We start from the raw sequence: 20074 nt of genomic DNA, 5'->3' as shown, positions 1-20074 counted from the left end.
GTTTCCTGCAGTTCAAAAGATGAATTCTCTCTTTCAATCAAATGTCAAACGATAAACAAAAAGATTTGCTGGATTACAAATGTCTATGGCCCTTGTGATTACCGAGAAAGAAGAATGTGGGTAGAATTATCCTCCCTGGCAAAATTTGATGATCCGTGGTGTATTGGTGGATTTTTCAACAGCATTCGAAGAAGGCATGAGAGATATCCAGTAGGTAGAGCAACGAGGGATATGAATAACTTCAATAAGTTCATCAGACTAAACAACCTGTTGGAAATTCCACTCTCAAGTGCCCAATTCACTTGGTCTAGGGAAGGAAATGGTGCTTCCAAAACTCTCCTAGACCGTTTCCTTGTATTAAGCACATGGGAAGAAGTTTTTAATAATTCAAGGGTTGCAAGACAAGCTAGAACCATGTCAGACCACTTTCCTCTTACCTTAGAAGCAGGAACATTTGAGTGGGGGCCCTCACCGTTTCGTTTTTGTAACAGCTGGTTGAGCAATAAGGATTGCTGTAAATTGATTGAAAAATCTCTGAAAGGGAAGGAAATTCATAAATGGGCAGGTTTTACTCTCTCCACAAACTTAAGAGAAACAAAACCAGTCCTTAAGAAATGGTTTCATGATTATGGGAAAGAGAAGAAGATGAAAGAGGAAAGCTTACTAAAAGAAATTCAAAGAAAAGACTCACTGACAGTGGATGTATCTCCTCGGATCAGTGGTGATGAAGTAGCCTACTCCTTGAAAGCAGGCCTCCTAGCCTTATACCAACTGGAAGAAAGAAGGCTAATTAAAAAATGCAAGTTAAAATGGTTAAAAGAAGGGGATGAGAACACTTCTTTCTTCCACAGATTCCTATCTGCTAGAAAAAGAAAGAATTTGATTACAAAATTGCTCAATGATCAAGACCTTCCAACCAAATCCACCCGGGATATTGAAGATATCATTTTGGGCTTTTACTCCTCATTGTACTAAAAAAGTAATGATCCTCGAGCCATTCTCCTCAACCTTGACTGGTCAAGAGTCTCAAGAAGTCAAAATGAGCAGCTGGTAGTAAGTTTTTCTGCTCGAGAAATCAAGCTAGCAGTGAAAGGGTTAGGAAGAAACAAGGCACCCGGGTCGGATGGCTTCACACCAGAATTCTTCATCCATTTTTGGCATCTTCTGAAAGACAACCTTATAAAAATGTTTGATGATTTCTACAGCAACGGTAAACTCAATTCATGTATTAAAGAGAACTTTATTTGCCTAATTCTAGAAAAATCAGATGCAGTGAAAGTCAAAGACTTCAGACCAATCAGTTTCACTACCCTCTTGTACACGATAGTAGCAAAAGTTCTAGCTGAGAGGCTAAAAAGAATCATGCCAAGCATAATAGCCCCTACTCAAAGTGCCTTTATTGAGGGAAGACAGATCCTAGACCCCATCCTAATTGCAAATGAAGCAGTCGAGGACGATCGAAAGGGAAGAAAGGTTGGCTTCTAAAGCTTGATTTGGAGAAAACATTTGATAGAGTGGACTGGTCCTTCCTTGAAAAAGTCCTACTTGGGAAGAATTTCAGCTCAAAATGGATCTCTTGGATTTTGGGCTGCATCACCAATCCAAAGTTCTCCATCTTTATCAATGGAAGGCCTCGTGGAAGGATAGTTGCAACTAGAGGAATCAGGCAAGGAGATCCCCTTTCTCCTTTCCTCTTCATCCTTGTGGGAGAAGTCTTAAATGCCTTAATCAACCGGTTACATGAGAAAGATCGTTTTGAAGGCTTTTTGGTTGGGAAGGATAAAGTCCATGTTTCAAAATTTGCCGATGACACCCTTATCTTTTGCAAATATGATGATGATATGCTAGAGTCTCTTTGGGCCACTCTTGACCTTTTTGAATGGTGTTCTGCACAAAAAACTATTGGGGAGAAATCATCTCTTTGTGGTATAAATATAGGCCATGACATGCTGAATAAGTGGGCAGCAAAGTTCAATTGTAAAGCAGAGCAACTTCCCCTTCTCTATTTAGGACTTCCATTGGGAGGCTACCCGAAAAAGATAGATTTTGGCAGCCTGTTATTGATGAAGGCACTCTTGATAAATGGAGAAGATACAACATTTCAAGAGGAGGAAGAGCAACCCTTTGTAAGTCAGTAATCTCGAACCTCCCACTTACTACATGTCTTCCTTCTTGATTCCAAAAAAAGTGTTGCATATCTTAGAAACAATATTGAGAAATTTCTTTTGGGAAGGCCACAAAGGGGGTAAACTAAATCATTTAGCCAAATGGGAGCTTGTGACTAAATCTCATGAAGAAGGTGGCCTTCGTTTGGGAGGCTTGAAAGAGAAAAATCTGGCTCTTTTAGCAAAATGGGGCTGGAGATTCCAGTTTGAAAGCTCTTCCCTTTGGTGCAGAGTGGTCAAAAGTATACCTGGTAGTAGCATTTTCGGGAGTCACACTTCCGGTAAGGCAGTGAGCAGCCTTAGAAGCCCATGGATTAGCATTTCAAGGGCTTGGTTGAAGGTAGAAAATCTGTCAGTGTTTGTTTTAGGCAATGGTCTTAAAATTTCTTTTTGGTTAGATGCTTGGCTTGGCAATCTCCCCCTTTCATCCAGATTTTCCAGATTATTTAGATTGGCCACTCATCCAAACGGTTTTGTGAGGGAGCATTGGGATCACAACACCAACTCTGGGAGCATCTCTTTTAGGAGGTATTTAAAAGATGAAGAGATTATTGAATTTCAAGATTTGTTGTGTCTCATTTCTAACTTAAAGGTGTAAGATTTTCCTGACTCAAAGGCTTGGTCTTTGGAACCCCAATGGAGCTTTCTCGGCTAAATCCTTAACCAACTTTCTCCGCAAAGCCCCCCCGAATCGATCCTCTACTTTATGCTCTTTGGAAATCAAAAAGTCCAAGGAGAATAAATATAGTCCTTTGGATAATGGTTTTTGGGTCCCTAAACTTCTCAAGTGTGCTGCAAAAGAAGCTTGTCTCCCACTACCTCTCCCCCAATATGTGTGCTTTGTGTAAAAAGAATGGGGAAGACCTACAACACCTTTTTATCGACTGCTTTTATGCACCAAGCTGCTGGTTTTCGCTCTTCAGTGTCTTTAATTTGTGCTGGACCTTCGGAGCAGATTTTAGTCTAAATGTGCAGCAGTTGTTGATAGGGCCGGTTCTCAAGAAAACACACCAGATTCTGTGGGTCAATGCTGTTAAGGCTGTGTTAGCTGAATTGTGGTTTGAGCGGAACCAAAGAGTCTTCCAAGACAAAGAAACCCCATGGTTCTCAAGATTTGAAGCTGCAAAGCTGAAAGCCTCTCTTTGTTGCTCCCTCTCAAGCTCCTTTGCACCATACTCTAGTCAGGAAATCAGTCTAAATTGGCATTCATTCCTTTCTCCATCTTTTTGAAGATCACATTGCTTCGTTTTTAGTTCTCTTTTTGTTATGTTTTTCCAGTTTCTCTCTTTATCATTATAAGTATTGTATCCCTTTGTATTGCTTAATTTAAAGGCTTTTCTAGTATTAGGATGTGATGAGGGGTGCTAAGGGGGTGTCAACCTTGTTGAGATGCCCGGGTGCACCTGCTGATCCTTACGACTACCTTGTAAATTGAGCATTAGTCTCACTTCATTTTCTTAATGAATAAAGAGACTTGTTTCCTTTTCAAAAAAAAAAAAAAAAAAAAAAAGAATGGGGAGTGGTTGAAGCAGCCTAGCCGATGACGAGGACTTTGATTTGTTCCTTTGGCAAGTTTCACATCCTTCCACATACCTCTGTATGTCAGCCTTCATTCCTAGCCAATAAAGCTCTCCATTCATTCTCATGTACGTTCTTAAAAATCTGGAATGGCCCCCCAACACAGAATCATGAAAAGTGTGTAATAAAGCTGGTATCAATGTTGACTTGTGAGGAATGACCAACCTCCCTTTGTAGATCAATCGATTATTCTTCCACTGGTAATTGGGTTTTCCTTTCGGATCCTCCCTTAACGTGGCAATGATCTGCTGAAGTTCCTCATCGCTTTCAACTTCCTTGATAATTAAGTCCATGTCTACAACCGCTGGGGCTGTCAAAACATGTATTTCTACTGTTGAAGGTACACGAGATAGGGCATCTACAACTTTATTTTGCAGCCCAGGTTGGTAGAGAATTTCAAAGTCATACCCAAGGAGCTTGGTCAACCATCTTTGAAACTGAGGTTGCACTTCTCGCTGCTCGATCAAGAACTTCAGGGCTTTTTGGTCAGATATGACTGTAAATTTTCCTCCCAAGAGGTAATGCCTCCACTTTTCAATGGCCAAAACCACTGCCATCAGTTCCCTTTCATAAATCAACTTGGCTTAGGCTCGGAGGGATAGTTTTTGGCTGAAATATGCAATGGGTTTATCATTCTGTGATAACACGACCCCCAAGCCGATTCCTGATGCGTTGGTTTCAATAACGAATGGTTTAGAGAAATCCGACAGAGCTAACACAGGGTAGGACATCATTTACCGTTTCAATTCTTCAAAAGCTCTGGTTGCCTCTTCGTCCCAATTGAACCCATTCTTTTGTAGTAATCTTGTGAGTGGAGCTGCCATTTCACTATACCCCTTCACAAACCTCCTATAGTATCCGGTGAGTCCAAGAAAGCCGCGCAATTCAGTCACATTGGTTGGCCGTGGCCAGTTCAACATGACTTGGATCTTTTCTCCATCCGCCTCTACTCCTTGTTGGGAAATCCAATGCCCCAGGTACTGTATCCTTTCTTGATAGAAAACATATTTCTTTTGGTTCGTGTACAGCTTGTTGTCTCTTAGGATGTTGAATACTACTCCCAAGTGAGTTTCATGAGTGGAAATATCAGGACTGCACACAAGTATGTCATCAAAAAACACAAGAATGAATCGACGAAGGAAAGGACGAAAAACCTAAAGGTAGCAGGTGCGTCGATGAGACCAAATGGCATCACTAGGAATTCATAATGCCCCTTGGGTGTGCGAAAAGGTGTCTTCTCGATGTCACTCCCTCATTCTGATTTGGTGATATCTTGACTTGAGGTCGAGTTTGGAGAATACCGCATCCCATGTAGGTCATCGAGAAGTTCTTCAATAACAGGTATCGAAAACTTATCTGCAATTGTTCCCTGATTTAACTTTCTGTAATCGACACAAAAACGCCATCCCTCGTCTTTCTTCTTGACTAATAACACCGGGCTGGAATAAGGGCTTCTACTGGGACGTATGAATCCGACCTGCATCATTTCACTCACAAGCTTTTTGATCTCTTCTTTTTGCGTGTGGCTATACTTGTAAGGTCGAACGTTAATGGGATTCTGGTCTTCCTTGATGGTAATTCGGTGGTCTACTGCCCTTTTGGGAGGTAGCTTGGCTGGCATTTCAAACACGTCCTCATTTTGTTCTAAGAGTTCTGAGATCATTACTGGTAACTTCTCCCCCTTGCTCTTCCATCCCATCTTTCTCGATTTCCAGATGTTGAAATTCCACTAGGAAGCCCAAATCATCTTCCTCCCACTGTTTGCTGAGAGCCTTTAATGATACTTCTGCCTTCGTGAGGGAGGGATCTCCTCATAAGATTATGTGCGAGTCCCTTGACCAGAAACGTCATGGTTAAAGAAGGCCAATGGATACTCATGTAGCCCGTGGTACGTAACCAAGGCATCCCCAATACAACATTCATCTGCCCCATCTCCATAGCCAAAAAATCCGCCCTCACCACTAGCCCTGACAGTCTGAGCTCGACATTTTTGCAGACTCCCTTCCCTTCAATTGTAGTTCCATTGCCTATCACTACACCAAATTTTGTCTGGTGTTTTAAAGGAAGCTCAAGTTCCCTCCCAATATCTTGATGGATGAAATTGTGTGTTGCTCCTGAGTCAATCAGCACCAATACCTCCTTTCCCCTTATCTCACCCTTCAACTTCATGGTTCCTTTTGCAGAAAACCCGAGTATTGATTTCAATGCAACTCTCTCCATGACTTCCATGTTCTTTAGCTTGAGCTTCTCTTCCCCTTCTTCGACTTCTTCCACAACCATGTCTTCTTCCTTGTTGGCTATGAAGAGCATTAGCTCTCGATTTTCTCTGACCTTACAACGATGGCCTGGTGCATATTTCTCATTGCAACGAAAGCAAAGGCCCTTGTCTAGATGTTCCCTAAACTCCAAATCCGACAATCTCTTCAGGGGAGTCTCCTTCTTCAAGGGAATGTTCTTAACCGGAATCGACACTTGTTTCATGGGTAGGACCTCGTGACCCTTCACGTGCCCTTTGTTTGATGTTTCTTTCACCTTGTCGAGCCTCCTTTTTGTTGAGCCCACCAACTCCCAGGTCTGTTAGTGCTAATATCAGGGCCAAGTTCTGATCATTCATTAGTTGGGCTTTGCGCATACATTCGTCCAATGTTTTGGGGTTACAGCTAATCACTTCCGCCTGGAAGGCTGGTTCCAGTCCATTCATGAAGGTATCTTTTAGCACACTCTCTGAGAGCTCCGACAATGGCGCTGAGTACATGACAAAATTCTTCACATAATCTGAATATGAGCCGTCTTGCTTGATTTTCAACAAACGAGCACCCAAACTCCCTTCACCAATGGTTCTGTAGTGCTCGAAGAGTCTCTTCTTAAGTTCTTCCCACGTGGTTATGGCCTTCCGATTATTGCTCCACCGGAACTAATCGACCTCATCTGGAGCGAAGCTCACTACGGTCACTTTAACCTTCTCCGCATCTGATAGCTCGTGTATTTCAAAGTAGTGCTCGACGTGGTACACCATGACTCCGGGTTTGCTCCTGTGAAAAGAGGTATTTCTACTTACCTTTGTCCGTGTTCCCAGCTTCGTGCGCTTGGGATGATTCAGCCTCCTCCAATTTCTCCTTCGCTTTGAGGGTACTTCCTTCCGTGACCACAGTCTCCTTCTTTTGAGAGGAGTTGTTTTCCCTGACCTCTTCTATCAGCTTCTCAATGTTCTTACACAAACCGAGCAACATTTCTTTTAACCTAGCAATCTCCTTCTTACTCGACTCCACCCTTTCTTCAAGTTGTTTTTGAGTTATTGCTCGAGTCTTCCCCAGGATTGCGACTCTAATACCACTTTGTTAAGACCTTAGGTCGATCTCTTCCCTGTCCACGAATCAACACCAAAGAAAAAACAAATAGAAAAGAAAGAAAACAGAGAGAACACAGAAGAAACACGGGTTCAATGGTATTTCATTACTCAGAAAGGATTTCCAAAGAGAAAACAACACTATTAATCATTAGCATATCAAAAACAAAAAGAAGTGAGGCTTAGCAGAAATTCGAGAGAGCTGGGAATACTATCCATAAAAGCTCCTCAGCTTTTATTTATCTTCACAAAATTTTCATACCATTCCTTGGCCTCAGAGTGCCCTATTTAACAGTTGAGAGTGGTCCCGTTTCTTAATTGAATTCACCTCCCACTAACTTCTCTGAAAACAGTTTCTCTCCTTCAGCTTCATTTGTAACAAATTCCTCTTGTATATTCCCCCTTTTGCCCCTCCTTTTGTAAGTGTAAATTATTAGGGGTTTAACAAATTACTTGGTATTTGGTGTTTTATGACCCAAGAAGGGGTGACCTTCTAGTGGTAAGGGCTTGGGATGGCTGGAGATAAGCCTCGTTGTCTCCTGGAGTTGGTCTTGTCTTGAGATGGGAAGACCTCCCCAAAAATTAGGGAGATGAGCATAATATAAGGAGTGGAGCCCTCTTATACTCTTAACTATAAAGAAAACTCAAATAAGTTATTGCATTTCCTTGTACAAACCTTCGTATATCGTGTCTCATCATAAATGAGAGAGTTTGTTAAACCTCCAATTTTATACACCTACAAAAGGAGGGGCAAGAAAGGTAATTCACAGAAGAAAGTTGTTATGGAGGAAATGGAGGGGAGGAAAACTGTCGAGGGACCACCGCCAATCTGCTATAAAAGAACGGTTTCAGTGTAGGCAGGGAATTTTGTGAGAGAAATAAAGGCTGAGGGTAGCTTTTAGGAGAGAATCACCAGCTCTCCCGAATGCGCTGGTTTGCTTCCTTTTATTCCTTATTTTCCATTTTTGCGTATCTTGTACTATTGGTGTGGTGGTTATTTGTCTTCTTCATTATCTCTGTATTCTCTTTTCTCAATTAATACTACTATTACAGAGAAGTTGCTTTGTTGTTTTTGGCCATACCTGTTGGGTTTACTGGGTACAGGAAGAGACACCTAACAAACTGGTACCAGAGCCCACAAATCCTGGGGTGTACGATGAATCAGAAGAAGATGGAGGAGAGAATGGAGGCCAATGAGAAAGAGATCTTCAGATTGAAGGATATGCTCCTTGGTCTTTGGCTCTTTGCAAAAAATTCAAAAAACTGGCTGAGGAATTCAGGGAAAATAACTTCGCAAGGAAGGAGTCTGGAACCACAGAAGGGAGACCTCAAATTGAAGGGAAAGGTGGAGGAGGCGGATTCGTCTCAAAACCAAGGAGTTGGAGGAGTTGATAAGAGAAAATACAAGAGGCTTGAGATTCCCTTGTTCACGGCCGAGAATCCAGAGTCCTGGGTTTATTGAGCGGAACATTACTTCGAAATCCATGAGTTATCCGACATTGAAAAGGTCAAGGTGGCTATTGTCAGTTTTGCTCCTGATGAAGTGGATTGGTTCCATTGGAGCCATAATCGGAAAGGCATTACCACTTGGGAAGAATTGAAGAAGAGGATATTTGAACATTATAGATCCATCGGGGAAGGGAGTTTGGGAGCTCATCTTTTGTGGATTAAACAGGAAGGTCATACGCTGACTACGTGATGAATTTGTGACCTATTCAGCACCATTGTTGGAGATGGCCAAGAATGTGCTCAGAGATGCCTTTCTGAACGGATTCGAATCGGTGCTACAGGTTAAGGTCATCAACAGACATCCAACGACATTGCACGAATGCATGTGGGAGGCCCAATTAGTTAATGATCGAAATATGGCCCTAAAAATGGCTTTGGCCAATTTGGGTATAGTTGGGCCCAATAAGTGGGAGCCCCAAAACGGGAAGAAAGATGTAACCATAGTGGACAAGGCTTCGTAAAAAGGAATGAAACCCTAATGATGAGGCAAATGTCAATTACAGTGAAAGGTAACTTTACGAAGAAAGATCCATCGTTGAAGAGATTATCAGACATTGAATTTTGGGATTGACTAGACAAGGGTTTGTGTTTTCATTGTAGTGAGAAATATTCACCTAGACACGGTTGCAAGATAAAGGAGAATCGGCAATTGATGTTGTTCATCGTAGATGAAGAAGAAGATTCGGGAATCGAGGAGATAGAAGAAGAAGAGGAGAAGCCTGAGTTGAAGAAGATGGAAGTAATTGAGAACGCGGAGCTAGCTTTGAGATCGATGCTTGGATTTTCAGCGAAAGGGACGACGAAGCTAAAGGGAATGATGAAGAGTAAGGAGGTAATCGTATTAATTGATTCAGGGGCTACGTACAATTTTATTCACTACAGAAGACAAAATTCAAAGTGATGATTGGGAATGGAACGACAATTCAGGGAAAAGGAATTTGCAAGTCTATTGAATTAAACCGCCGGAACTGGTGGTAAGAGTTGACTTTCTAGCCATGATTTAGGGCAAATGGACGTGGTTTTGGGAATGCCATGGCTATGCATAATAGGGTTCATGAGCATCCACTGGCCAACGTTGACGATGTCGTTTTGGTCGGGAAATTCTCATGTAATTCTACAAGAGGATCCGTCCCTCACGAAATCCGAAAATATCATTCAAGGCTCTATCCAAAATATGGGAAGAGGACGATCTAGGATTTCTGATAGAATTTTAACACCTGGAGTGGGACAGGGAGGGCATTCGAGACGTTGAGAAACCCTATCATGAAGGACTACTAGTTATGACCCAATCGTTACTCTAGAGCAGAATGATGATGTGTTTGAGACTTCTACCACTCTACCTCCCAAACGTGCAATCGAGACGATTTATACTTGTGTTTTTTATGACTATTTGGTTTATAGTCCAGATATTACCACCCACGAGACTCATCTAGGAATAGTGTTCAACATACTGAGCGACAATAAGCTGTCGGTAAATAAAAGGAAGTGTACATTCTGTCAACCGATGATACAATACTTGGGGCATTGGATCTCACAACAGGGAGTGGAAGCAGATGGAGAAAAGATTAAAGCAATAATGGAGTGGCCATAATCGAAGAATGTATCAAACTCAGAGGATTCTTAGGACTCACCGGCTATTACAGAAGATTCATGAAAGGGTATAGTGGCATTGCTGCCCCCCCTACCAAACTGTTACCTATAAAACATCGACACTCTTAAGATGACCAAGTGTCAGTGTTGGACACGTGTCCGACACCGACACGCCTCCGACACGTGTTCGAAACGCCAGCTGGCGTGTCAAATATTTTATTATTTTTTGAAATTTCCGACACAGTTGGGACATGACACTGCAAAATTAAAAAGAAAAAACAATGAAAGCTTATAAAAGTTAGCCCAACCCAAAAGCTTAAATTATATAAGCCTAAGCCTAAAACTTTTTTGGGTTATTGTGCTTTTTATTTTAATTTCTCAAAATATATTATTCTATTCCACTTTTCTTCAAAATATCAAAACAACCATGCCGACAACCAACGAAATCCACTCGATCGACGGCTGGCCACACCTCCATGCCCAAAACTCCACACGCCCAAACCTCCACGCCGCTTCTCCACGCCCAAGCATGTCGCTTCTCCACGCCCAAACTTCGTTCGACTTCTCCACGCCCAGACTCGCCGGCGATTTGGTTTGTTTCTTCCCTATATTTTTATGTGTTTTTCTCCCTTTCATGAACATACTGTTTTTGTTTGAACGGTTATGTTTTTTTTTCTTTCCATTAAATCTTATTTTGTTATTTTTGTTTTATTTAAAAGTAGTATGGTGGAATCATCTTCAAGTCATACTGAAATCAATTAAAAAAATGACTACCAACGATGAAACAAAACCGTTATGGCAATATGTTACAAAAAATGAAAGATTGAATGAAGAAGGGGGGAATATTTCTTGGCAATATAATTTTTGTCAAGAAAATAGAAAAGGTTCTTATACAAGAGTTAGGACACATCTACTGAAATTGAGTGGATTTGGGATTGGAGTATGTAAAAAAATTACCCCTAAAGATCTTGCTGAAATGCAAAAGTTAGAAGATGAAGCTAAAGCACGTATTGCAAGAAATGCTCCTAAACAAGTTCCTTTACCACCTTCACGACATATACAAACTGAATCTCAATCTTTTGGAACGGGAAGTATGGGTAGCTATTCATATTCTTATTCAACAATGGAACAAAAGAAAAGGAAAGGAGATATTATTGCACTAGAGAAGTCATTTAACTTGGCAATTCGTGATCAAGTGGATTCAGAGATAGCTAGAATGTTTTATTCTGCAGGTTTACCTTTTTTTCACTTGGCTAGAAATCCACATTATGTGAATGCATTTGCTTTGGTTGCAAATAATGCTTTGTCGGGTTATTTACCTCCATGGTATAATAAATTGAGAACAATTCTTCTCAAAAAAGAAAAAGCAAATATAGAGAGATTGGTTGCAATTTGTGAAAAGTACATGGTCTCAGAAGAGGGTAAGTATTGTCAGTGATGGATGGAGCGATTCGCAGAGGAGACCATTGATTAACTTTATTGCAATTACAGAAGGAGGACCAATGTTTCTTAAGCCATAGATTGCTCAGGTGAGACTAAAGACAAATACTTCATAGCAAATTTGATGAAAAAAGTTATAAATGAGGTGGGACATGAGAATGTGATTCAAATAATCACTGACAATGCTGCAAATTGTAAGGGTGCAGGACAAATTATGAATCACAGTTCTCCAACATAGTTTGGACACCTTGTGTAGTTCATACCCTCAATCTTGCTTTGAAGAACATTTGTGTTGCAAGAAATATTGATAGCAATCAACATGTATTTGTAGAGTGTAGTTGGATTTCTGAAATTTTTTATGATGTTATGTTTGTCCAGCACTTTATCATGAACCATTCCATGAGGCTTGCTATGTTCAATGAGTTTGTGTCTTTGAAGTTAATTGTAGTAGCAGAAACACGATTTGCATCTACCATCATTATGCTTAGAAGATTTAATTTCATTAAGGTTGGCTTGCAAACAATGGTTATCAGTGATAAATGGGGATGCTACATAGAAGATGATATGGTGAAAGCAAGACGTGTAAAGGAGTTGGTCTTAATGATATTTGGTGGGATAAGATTGATTATATTCTTTCTTTTACTGCTCCTATTTATGATATGATCAGGATTGTGATACGGACAAACCTTGCCTTCATTTGATATATGATATGTGGGACACCATGATTGAAAAAGTGAAGGTGGCAATCTATAGACATGAAGGAAAGCATGCAGATGAATCCTCATCTTTTTATGAAGTGGTGCATCAAATTTTGATTGACCGCTGGAATAAAAATAGCACTCCTCTCCATTGTTTGGAACATTCTTTAAATCCAAGGTATTCTAAGACATCTTAGATCTTTATTTTATATTTTTAATTTCTATGCACACTCTAGAGGTGGGTATATTTTATAATTTTATTTAGGTATTATAGTGCACAATGTCTTGAAGAAAACAAGACTTAGAAGTATCAAGAGAGAGGATGAAGTGTATCAAGAGATATTTTAGTTAAGAGGATGAGCGAACAAGAGTAAATATTGAATTTGCCAATTTCTCTACAATGTCTTCAGAGTTTGCTGAACATGATTCCATACATGATAGATATAATATGCCTCCGAAGAGTTGGTGGGCCATCCATGGTGCCTTTACTCCAACTTTTCAATCACTAGCTATGAAGTTACTTGTTCAACCTTCATCTTCCTCATGTTGTGAGCGAAATTGGAGTACATGTTCATTTGTGCACTCCATGAGAAGGACCAAGATGACATCACAACATGCAGAAGACTTGGTGTACATCTATAGCAATCTACGTCTTTTACCAAGAAAAATTCTTGAATATTTCAAAGGAGAGACGAAAATGTGGGACATTGCTGGAGATTCATTTGATTCATTTGAAGATGCGGGAATGCTTGAAGTAGCTAATTTATCTTTCGACGAACCAAAATTGGAAGCTATAGTTTTTACTGATGATGGTGATCAGAATGAAGCTTCGAGTAGTTAAGAGGACATTGGACAAGAATGAAGAAAATATGGCTTGGCTTCTTTGATTCTATTTTGTGGTTTTGTAACTTTTGTGGTGTTGAACTAATTACTAAAACTTGTTATGACTTATGACATTGGACTGTTAGTCATCTTATCTATGGTTGTATGGGTGTTAATGATGTTTTTAAATGGAATATTTCCCAATATGTTTATTTCACGACATATATAATTTTTTTAATAAAATTAATAACGTGTCCCCGACGTGTCGTGTCCTACTTTTTTGAAAATTGGCGTGTCGTCGTGTCACCATGTCGCGTGTCGGTGTCTGTGCTTCTTAAACTATTACAAAAAGGTGGTTTTGTTTGGAATGCAGAAGCCACACAAGCCTTTGAAGAGTTGAAGCACGTAATTATGACTGTCCCCGTACTGACCCTACTCGATTTCTCTCAGCCATTTGTGATTGAAACAGATGCATTTGGATTTGATTTGGGGGCAGTATTGTCTCAAAATTTCAAACCAATAGCCTATTTTAGCCAAAAGCCATCTCCCCGAGCCCAAGCCAAATCCATCTATGAAAGGGAACTCATGGCAATAGTGCTAGCAGTCCAGAAATGGTGGCATTATCTGTTGGGAAACAAGTCCACATTGGTTTCAGATCAGAAAACCTTAAAATTCTTGATCGAATAACACAAAGTCCAACCCCATTTTCAAAGGTGGTTGACAAAGCTATTGGGGCATGATTTTGAAATTCTGTATCAATCAAGGTTGCTAAATAAGGCAGCTGATGCCCGTCACGCATTCCCCCAACAATGGAACATGTGTTGACAGCCCCAACATTGGTAGATATGGAAGTGATTCTGAAGGAGGTTGAAGAAATGAAGAACTCCAAAAGATAATATCAGTACTGAAGAGCGACCCTGAGGGGAAACCAAAATACCAGTGGAAGAACAATCGATTGTTATACAAAGGAAGATTAGTGCTCTCTTATTCATCTTTGCTAATTCCAGCTATACTATATACGTTCCACAATTCGGTATTAGGAGGGCACTCGAGCTTCTTGAGGGTCTATAGAAGAATGAAGGAGAATTATTTTGGCAAGGAATGAAATTAGATATAAAGAAGTATGTGGAAGGGTGCGAGATCTACCAAAGAAATAAGACGGAATCTCTGTCCCCTACGAGTTTGTTGCAGCCATTACCAATTTTGGAATTGATCATAGAAGATTGGACAATGGATTTTATAGAGGGATTACTGAGAGCAGGGGGTTACGATGCCATTATGGTGGTCGTCAACCGATTAAGTATAGCCATTTCATCAACCTCAGGCATCCATTCTCTGCCAAACAGCTGAAAGAGAGAGATTTGGCCCTAAATGCTCTGAAGGAGAACTTACTAGTGGCTCAAATAGAATGAAGAAAAATGCAGACTTACATCGCAGGGAGTTGCAATTTATAGTGGGAGAAGTTTACCTAAAACTCAGACCTTATCGACAACACTCGTTAGCTCGAAGGAGTAAGAAACTATCCCCCAAGTTTTATGGGCCATACCGAGTCATCAAGGAAATTGGAGAGGTGGCTTACAAATTAGCTCTCCCACCAAAAGCGTCCTTCCATAATGTATGTCATGTTTCCCAACTAAAGAAAGAGTTGGGAGAAGCGCAAAGTGCAGCACCACCCATCGGCTTTGTTTGGAGAGTTTGAATTATAGGTTACTTTGAAGCTGGTATTAGGCATACGCTGGAATGAAGAGTTAGCAGCTCAGAAATGGTTAGTTAAATGGAAAGGTCTACTTGAAAATGAAGCAACTTGGGAATTGGTTTCCCTTTCAGCAGTTCCCTTATTTCCACCTTGAGGACAAGGTGCACTTCTAGAGGGGCGGTATTGTTAAACCTCCAATTTTATACACCTACAAAAGGAGGGGCAAGAAAGGTAATTCACAGAAGAAAGTGTTATGGAGGAAATGGGAGAGGAAAACCATTGAGGGACCACTGTCAATCTGCTATAAAAGGACACCTTGGGTTTCAGTGTAGGCAGGGAATTTTGTGAGAGAAATAAAGGTTGAGGGGTAGCTTTTAGGAGAGAATTACCAGTTCTCTCGAAGGCGTTGGTTTGCTTTTCCATTTTTGAGTATCTTGTACTGTTGGTGTGCTGGTTATTTATCGTCTTCAGTATTTCTGTAATCTCTTTTCTCAATTAATACTACCATTACAGATGCGTTGCTTTGTTATTTTTGGCCATACTTGTTGGGTTTACTGAGTAGGAATGTCACATCTTGCCCCGAGCCCGCACTCCTGAGCCCGAGGAGAGGCGTGAGGGACTGCAGATACCACCGTTTTGTGATACCTACTTTTCAACTGAACCTCTTTACTACACTCAATAAACTTTAGGTCAAGGAAATAACTGATTAAGTAGGCCTATTTTATAATACAACAAACTGATATTCATACAACTCCAAGACTTAATTACAAATTTTACAACAACCATTCTTAAAACCATCCGAAAGTGTAATTGTGGTTTGTGGCAGACTTTGACCTTAGCAGTACCCTAGAACTCCTCACCTTCCGCTACCTGGGGGGATATAAAACATGGAAAACGTGAGCTACAAAGCTCAGTGAGTGGCAGCTTTAAACAAACATAAGTTTGATTTTAGAAATTCATCTTTGGGAAAACAATTTCACAATCAACAATAATCACATAGCAAAATGTAATCTCCCCAGCCTGTCAGCTGGACAATCCTGGCATGATTATGTATTTTTCCCGGGTATTCTCCGCGAATAACCCGTGATGACCAACGTGGACACAAGCTCAATACCCTATAACCCTTCGACTATGCACGTGTCGACATTTCTTGTTAGCCATGTTTGGGTACGTTGACAATCCCAGCCAGATATTCTGACAATCCCAGCCAAGCGTCTCACTACGCACGCTAACAATATCTCCGGGTATGAATCCCATTTACTAATGCAGGTATACATGCATTGTGACAACAATACAACAACAATCAAATTCAGGCAAAACACATTCTCCGGTTATGCCAATATTACAAATACAACCTATATATATGCAACCTACATATATAATCACATATATAATATATATATAGAAATCAACCATTCAAACAATGGAATAACCACTCACCTTGGTTTGTTAAGAACTTTCCTTTCCGAAGTTCCTTAGGTTTCCTTAGTTTCCCTTTTGAACCCTAAATTCCAGATTCAATTATCTGCCTACTACTCATAGTTCCAGAACTTATTCTAAGATACTTCCTTCTGAAAACATGTTCTAAAATGTCTCAGGAAACTTACCTAAAATCTTAGCTCCGAACTCCTTGTGGTTTGGCCGGAATCACCAAAACATCAAGGCTGGCCCAAGCTTACCCGACAGCTCGACCCTTCTGTCTTTTCCTCATTCTCCAGCCCGATTCCTTGGAGCTTCTTCTCCGGCAGCCCTACCCCGAAAACTAGACTCTCATAGCTTTCAGGTGGCTTTGGAGTTACTCCAAACGCACGAGTATTCTGGGAGATATCCTCGTCCCAAGTTGATGCTACTTCCAGACCTTCCTGTCCGACGGCATCTCCTCCTTTTGGAACTTCATGATTGACGCATGGTTTCTGCTACCAACGCATGCGTTCTTCCATCAACGCATAGTCTCCTGCCAATCAGCCTTCATACACTCTTCTTTAATGTCCTTTGAAGAGAATTTGAGTTATAGTCTGAAGTCCTTGGCCCTATTTATAGGCGTCCAAGATCTCTCTAAGGCTGACACCTCCTACTTGGTCGCATGTCCAAGTGTCCTTTCCTTACACTATTAACGCAACCTTACGTCATCGCAATCCAAGATGTCTTCCTCTCCTTTTACCAACACATAGCCCTCAAATTTGCATGTCTTCTTGTGCATCCATCTCATTTGCTTAAGGCCTAAGATTTCTTCCTAACAAACCACATGTCCGAATGACGATCTTGAATGCGTCCATCCAATCTCATATGCGTTCATCCCTCATATGCGTCCATCTAACTTCATATGCGTTCATCCAACCTTACCTTGTGCCCTTGCGGTGTCTTTAAATCACAACATAACACCCTTGCCATTGCCACCTAACACTTTTCCCAATACGCGACCTACTAACCTCGATTGTGCCATTTCCAATTAACGCAACTTTACCTTGTGCATCCCATTGACGTAACTTGGTCGCATATGTTAGATGCTCGCAAGGCTCCTCCTTGGCCGCATGCTCTCTACCGCATGGTTTACCTTTGCCCTATGCGCTCAACTAGGATTATGACCAACCCTCTTCCACCGTGCTATTTGCTCAAGCCTTGTCCTATGCGCCCACATGCCCTTGGATGTTCAACGCATATAGCGCATCTCCAACGCATGTCAAGCTAAGTCCCCGCTCAACTCCTCATGGTATAACTTACTATCGCCTAGCCTCTTGCTAACGCATCCCTCATGACCATCGCATCTATGTCCTTGTTGCTTGTTAACGTCCTTAGTCTCTTGCTCAAGACCAATGCAATCAACCTCATAAACCTTATTACCGCAAGCCTTAGCAATGCAAAGACAATTCACCATGCGTTCTTCATAGCTTGTCTCATTGTCTAGTTCATTGTTTAGCAAGGCCGCCGCATAGCATCATCGCATAGCTTATCGTCTAGCAAGGCTGCCGCATAGCATCATCGCATAGCTTATCGTTTAGCAAGGCCGCCGCATAGCACCATCGCATAGCGTTGCCGCATAGCACCATCGCGTAGCATTGCCGCATACCATCGCGTGGCATTGCCGCATAGCTTTTGCTCATTGTATAGTGGTGATGCCCATAGTCTAGCGAAGCTCGGTTATCGTCTAGCACACCATCGCTATCGCCTAGCTCATCGTCGCATAGTGCTATCGCCCATCGCATAGCGCTATCGTTTAGCGCCTCACCGTTTCGCACGATCGCTAGCATTTGCTATACGATCGTCTGCCCGCCTACACGATTGCCTATCTCATCGTGTAGCGCCGCTCGCTTACTATACGATCGCATATCCCATCGTGTAGCGTTGCACCTTAGCTACATGATCGTCTACCTTATTGTGTAGCACTGATTATTTACTACACGGTCAACCCGCGCACGCATCTCTAGTGCCCAACGCCTATGTCCTTGAGGCTACCACATGCTCTGCTAACCTCCCAAGACATTGGCTGCCGCATGCTTGTCCCTGCGTAGCCTTTTCTCTCGGCCATACTATAGCCTCTTTCAATGCCCAAATAACATCTCAAATGTTCATGGCCAACGCATGGCACATCACCAATGCTTAACACAAGGCCAACGCATTGTCTAAATACTTGACCATTTGTCTAGCTTCTAACGCATGGGTTATACTTAACCAAATTTTCACTAGTTAAAGCTTATTTCAAAGCTACTTAACAAATCTATTTAAACACTTAGAATTTTCCTTTTCTTTAACATAGGATTTAATTTATACTTAGTTAATTCTCTTAATCACTTGCTTAGGTAGGAAAAATGGAAATCCGGGTTTCACCAAGAACCTAACAGAGTTCTTCCTTAACCATTCTGATTTTATCCAATGGTCAAATGCATAAGCTAAACACACTGGTCTTTGAGGTCATTGATCCAAAATGTTATACGCATACATTTATCTTATGAGTTTAATCAAGAGGTGATCTGACTTGGCCGGTGTTTTCTAAAGTTCAAGGTGCATTATTTATTTATTTATTTATTTTTGTGAGGCACACTATTTATAAAAATACTATATCAAGAAGATAAAACATAGTTGAAGTGAAAATATGAAAGAAAATGGCCCCTAAACACAAGAATTAAGCTTAGTAAATTTGATTGTTTTGGTTAATAAATAAGGAAGTACCCTTAATTAGTACTATTTTTCTAAAAATAATGAAAAAGCTCCAAGGTCTGAGGCTTTGAGCCTTAGGGCTGCACAAAAGGCACACCTTATTTCGTGAACCTCACCTTGGCTATCGATGGTTATCAAAAGAAACTTGTAGGATTAATGGTTCAATGTTTGAATTTTTTTTCTATTCACTTGTGCAGGATATAGAAATCTTAGGAGTTTGGCTATTACTGTTATACCGTCAGGTGGTAGTATTAAGATCCAATGTGATGAACTTAGGAGTGTGTAAATTTTCAGTTGAATAGAATAGAATGTAATTCACCCTTCAATTCTCACCAGCTTTTTGGGATATTCCTATAGTTTTTCCACATATACTATCGATTGCGAACAACTTAAGACTTCATGCCATGGCGAATCATCGACAGCTCTTAGGAAACAGTCTTGCATTAGGTACTTTAGCCTTGAGTTGACGTAGGACCTACATATACATAATTTTCTCTGTATTGAAGTTATGTGTTGACATATGTTATGTTTACAACCGTTTGCAGAATACACAATTGATACTTGCTATCTACTACGCATTGCCTGTAATTTATGTTTTTCTTTAAAAGAATTTTATTTTAGAAGTATTTAATCTGTTTGGTTTCTACAGCATTATTCTGATCGATGAGAATTTTGCTTGTATTCCAAATGTTTTTCAACGGTTGTTCCTTCTGCAGCCTTTCAAATGGATGTATTTTGGAAAGAGATGGAAGGTGACACTGATTGGGTATGCTACTTTGTAGGCTCAGTGCTGTTAAATAATGTTGTTTTAATATTTCATTTTGTTCTTGTCCTTTTTGGGTTATGATTAGGTGGAAAAAGGCTTTATACAATTTCATTCTCAAAATATGCACCATTTTTTAATATTGTTATCGTTGTTTTAAAAGTTTAAATTTTATCCTTAATGTTTCACAAAATTCCAATCAAATTCCAAAAATTGCATAATTACACAAGGATTTAAAATGACTTGACAAAACATTAAAATTTTATAATCAAGAACCTTTCTTCATTTCATTTGTGATCTGAAAATTCCCTG

The 20074-nt window shown here is 40.6% G+C and overlaps 1 protein-coding gene and 3 pseudogenes across 3 annotated transcripts in view; 3 read left to right on the top strand and 1 right to left on the bottom strand.

The window, feature by feature from the left end:
- Positions 1–20074, top strand: part of LOC120091119 (immunoglobulin) — a 62021-nt gene that overhangs the window by 17461 nt on the left and 24486 nt on the right. The window contains exon 5 of the mRNA XM_039048970.2: positions 19716–19765. Within this exon, the coding sequence (XP_038904898.1) occupies positions 19716–19765 (50 nt within the window). The remainder of the gene's footprint in view (positions 1–19715; positions 19766–20074) is intronic.
- Positions 4478–6973, bottom strand: LOC150032574 (uncharacterized; annotated as a pseudogene).
- Positions 10799–20074, top strand: part of LOC150032572 (uncharacterized) — a 33762-nt pseudogene continuing 24486 nt past the window's right edge. The window contains exons 1-2 of the transcript XR_016524477.1: positions 10799–12504; positions 19716–19765. The product of XR_016524477.1 is annotated as an uncharacterized LOC150032572 (transcript). The remainder of the gene's footprint in view (positions 12505–19715; positions 19766–20074) is intronic.
- On the top strand, positions 12596–17222 carry LOC150032573 (uncharacterized; annotated as a pseudogene). Its single transcript, XR_016524271.1, has one exon. The product of XR_016524271.1 is annotated as an uncharacterized LOC150032573 (transcript).

The sequence above is a fragment of the Benincasa hispida genome, chromosome 11 (assembly GCF_027475165.1).
Source record: "Benincasa hispida cultivar pf3 chromosome 11, pf3_genome.v1.1, whole genome shotgun sequence".
Lineage (NCBI taxonomy): Eukaryota > Viridiplantae > Streptophyta > Magnoliopsida > Cucurbitales > Cucurbitaceae > Benincasa > Benincasa hispida.
This window is presented reverse-complemented; position numbering and strand designations above follow the sequence as displayed.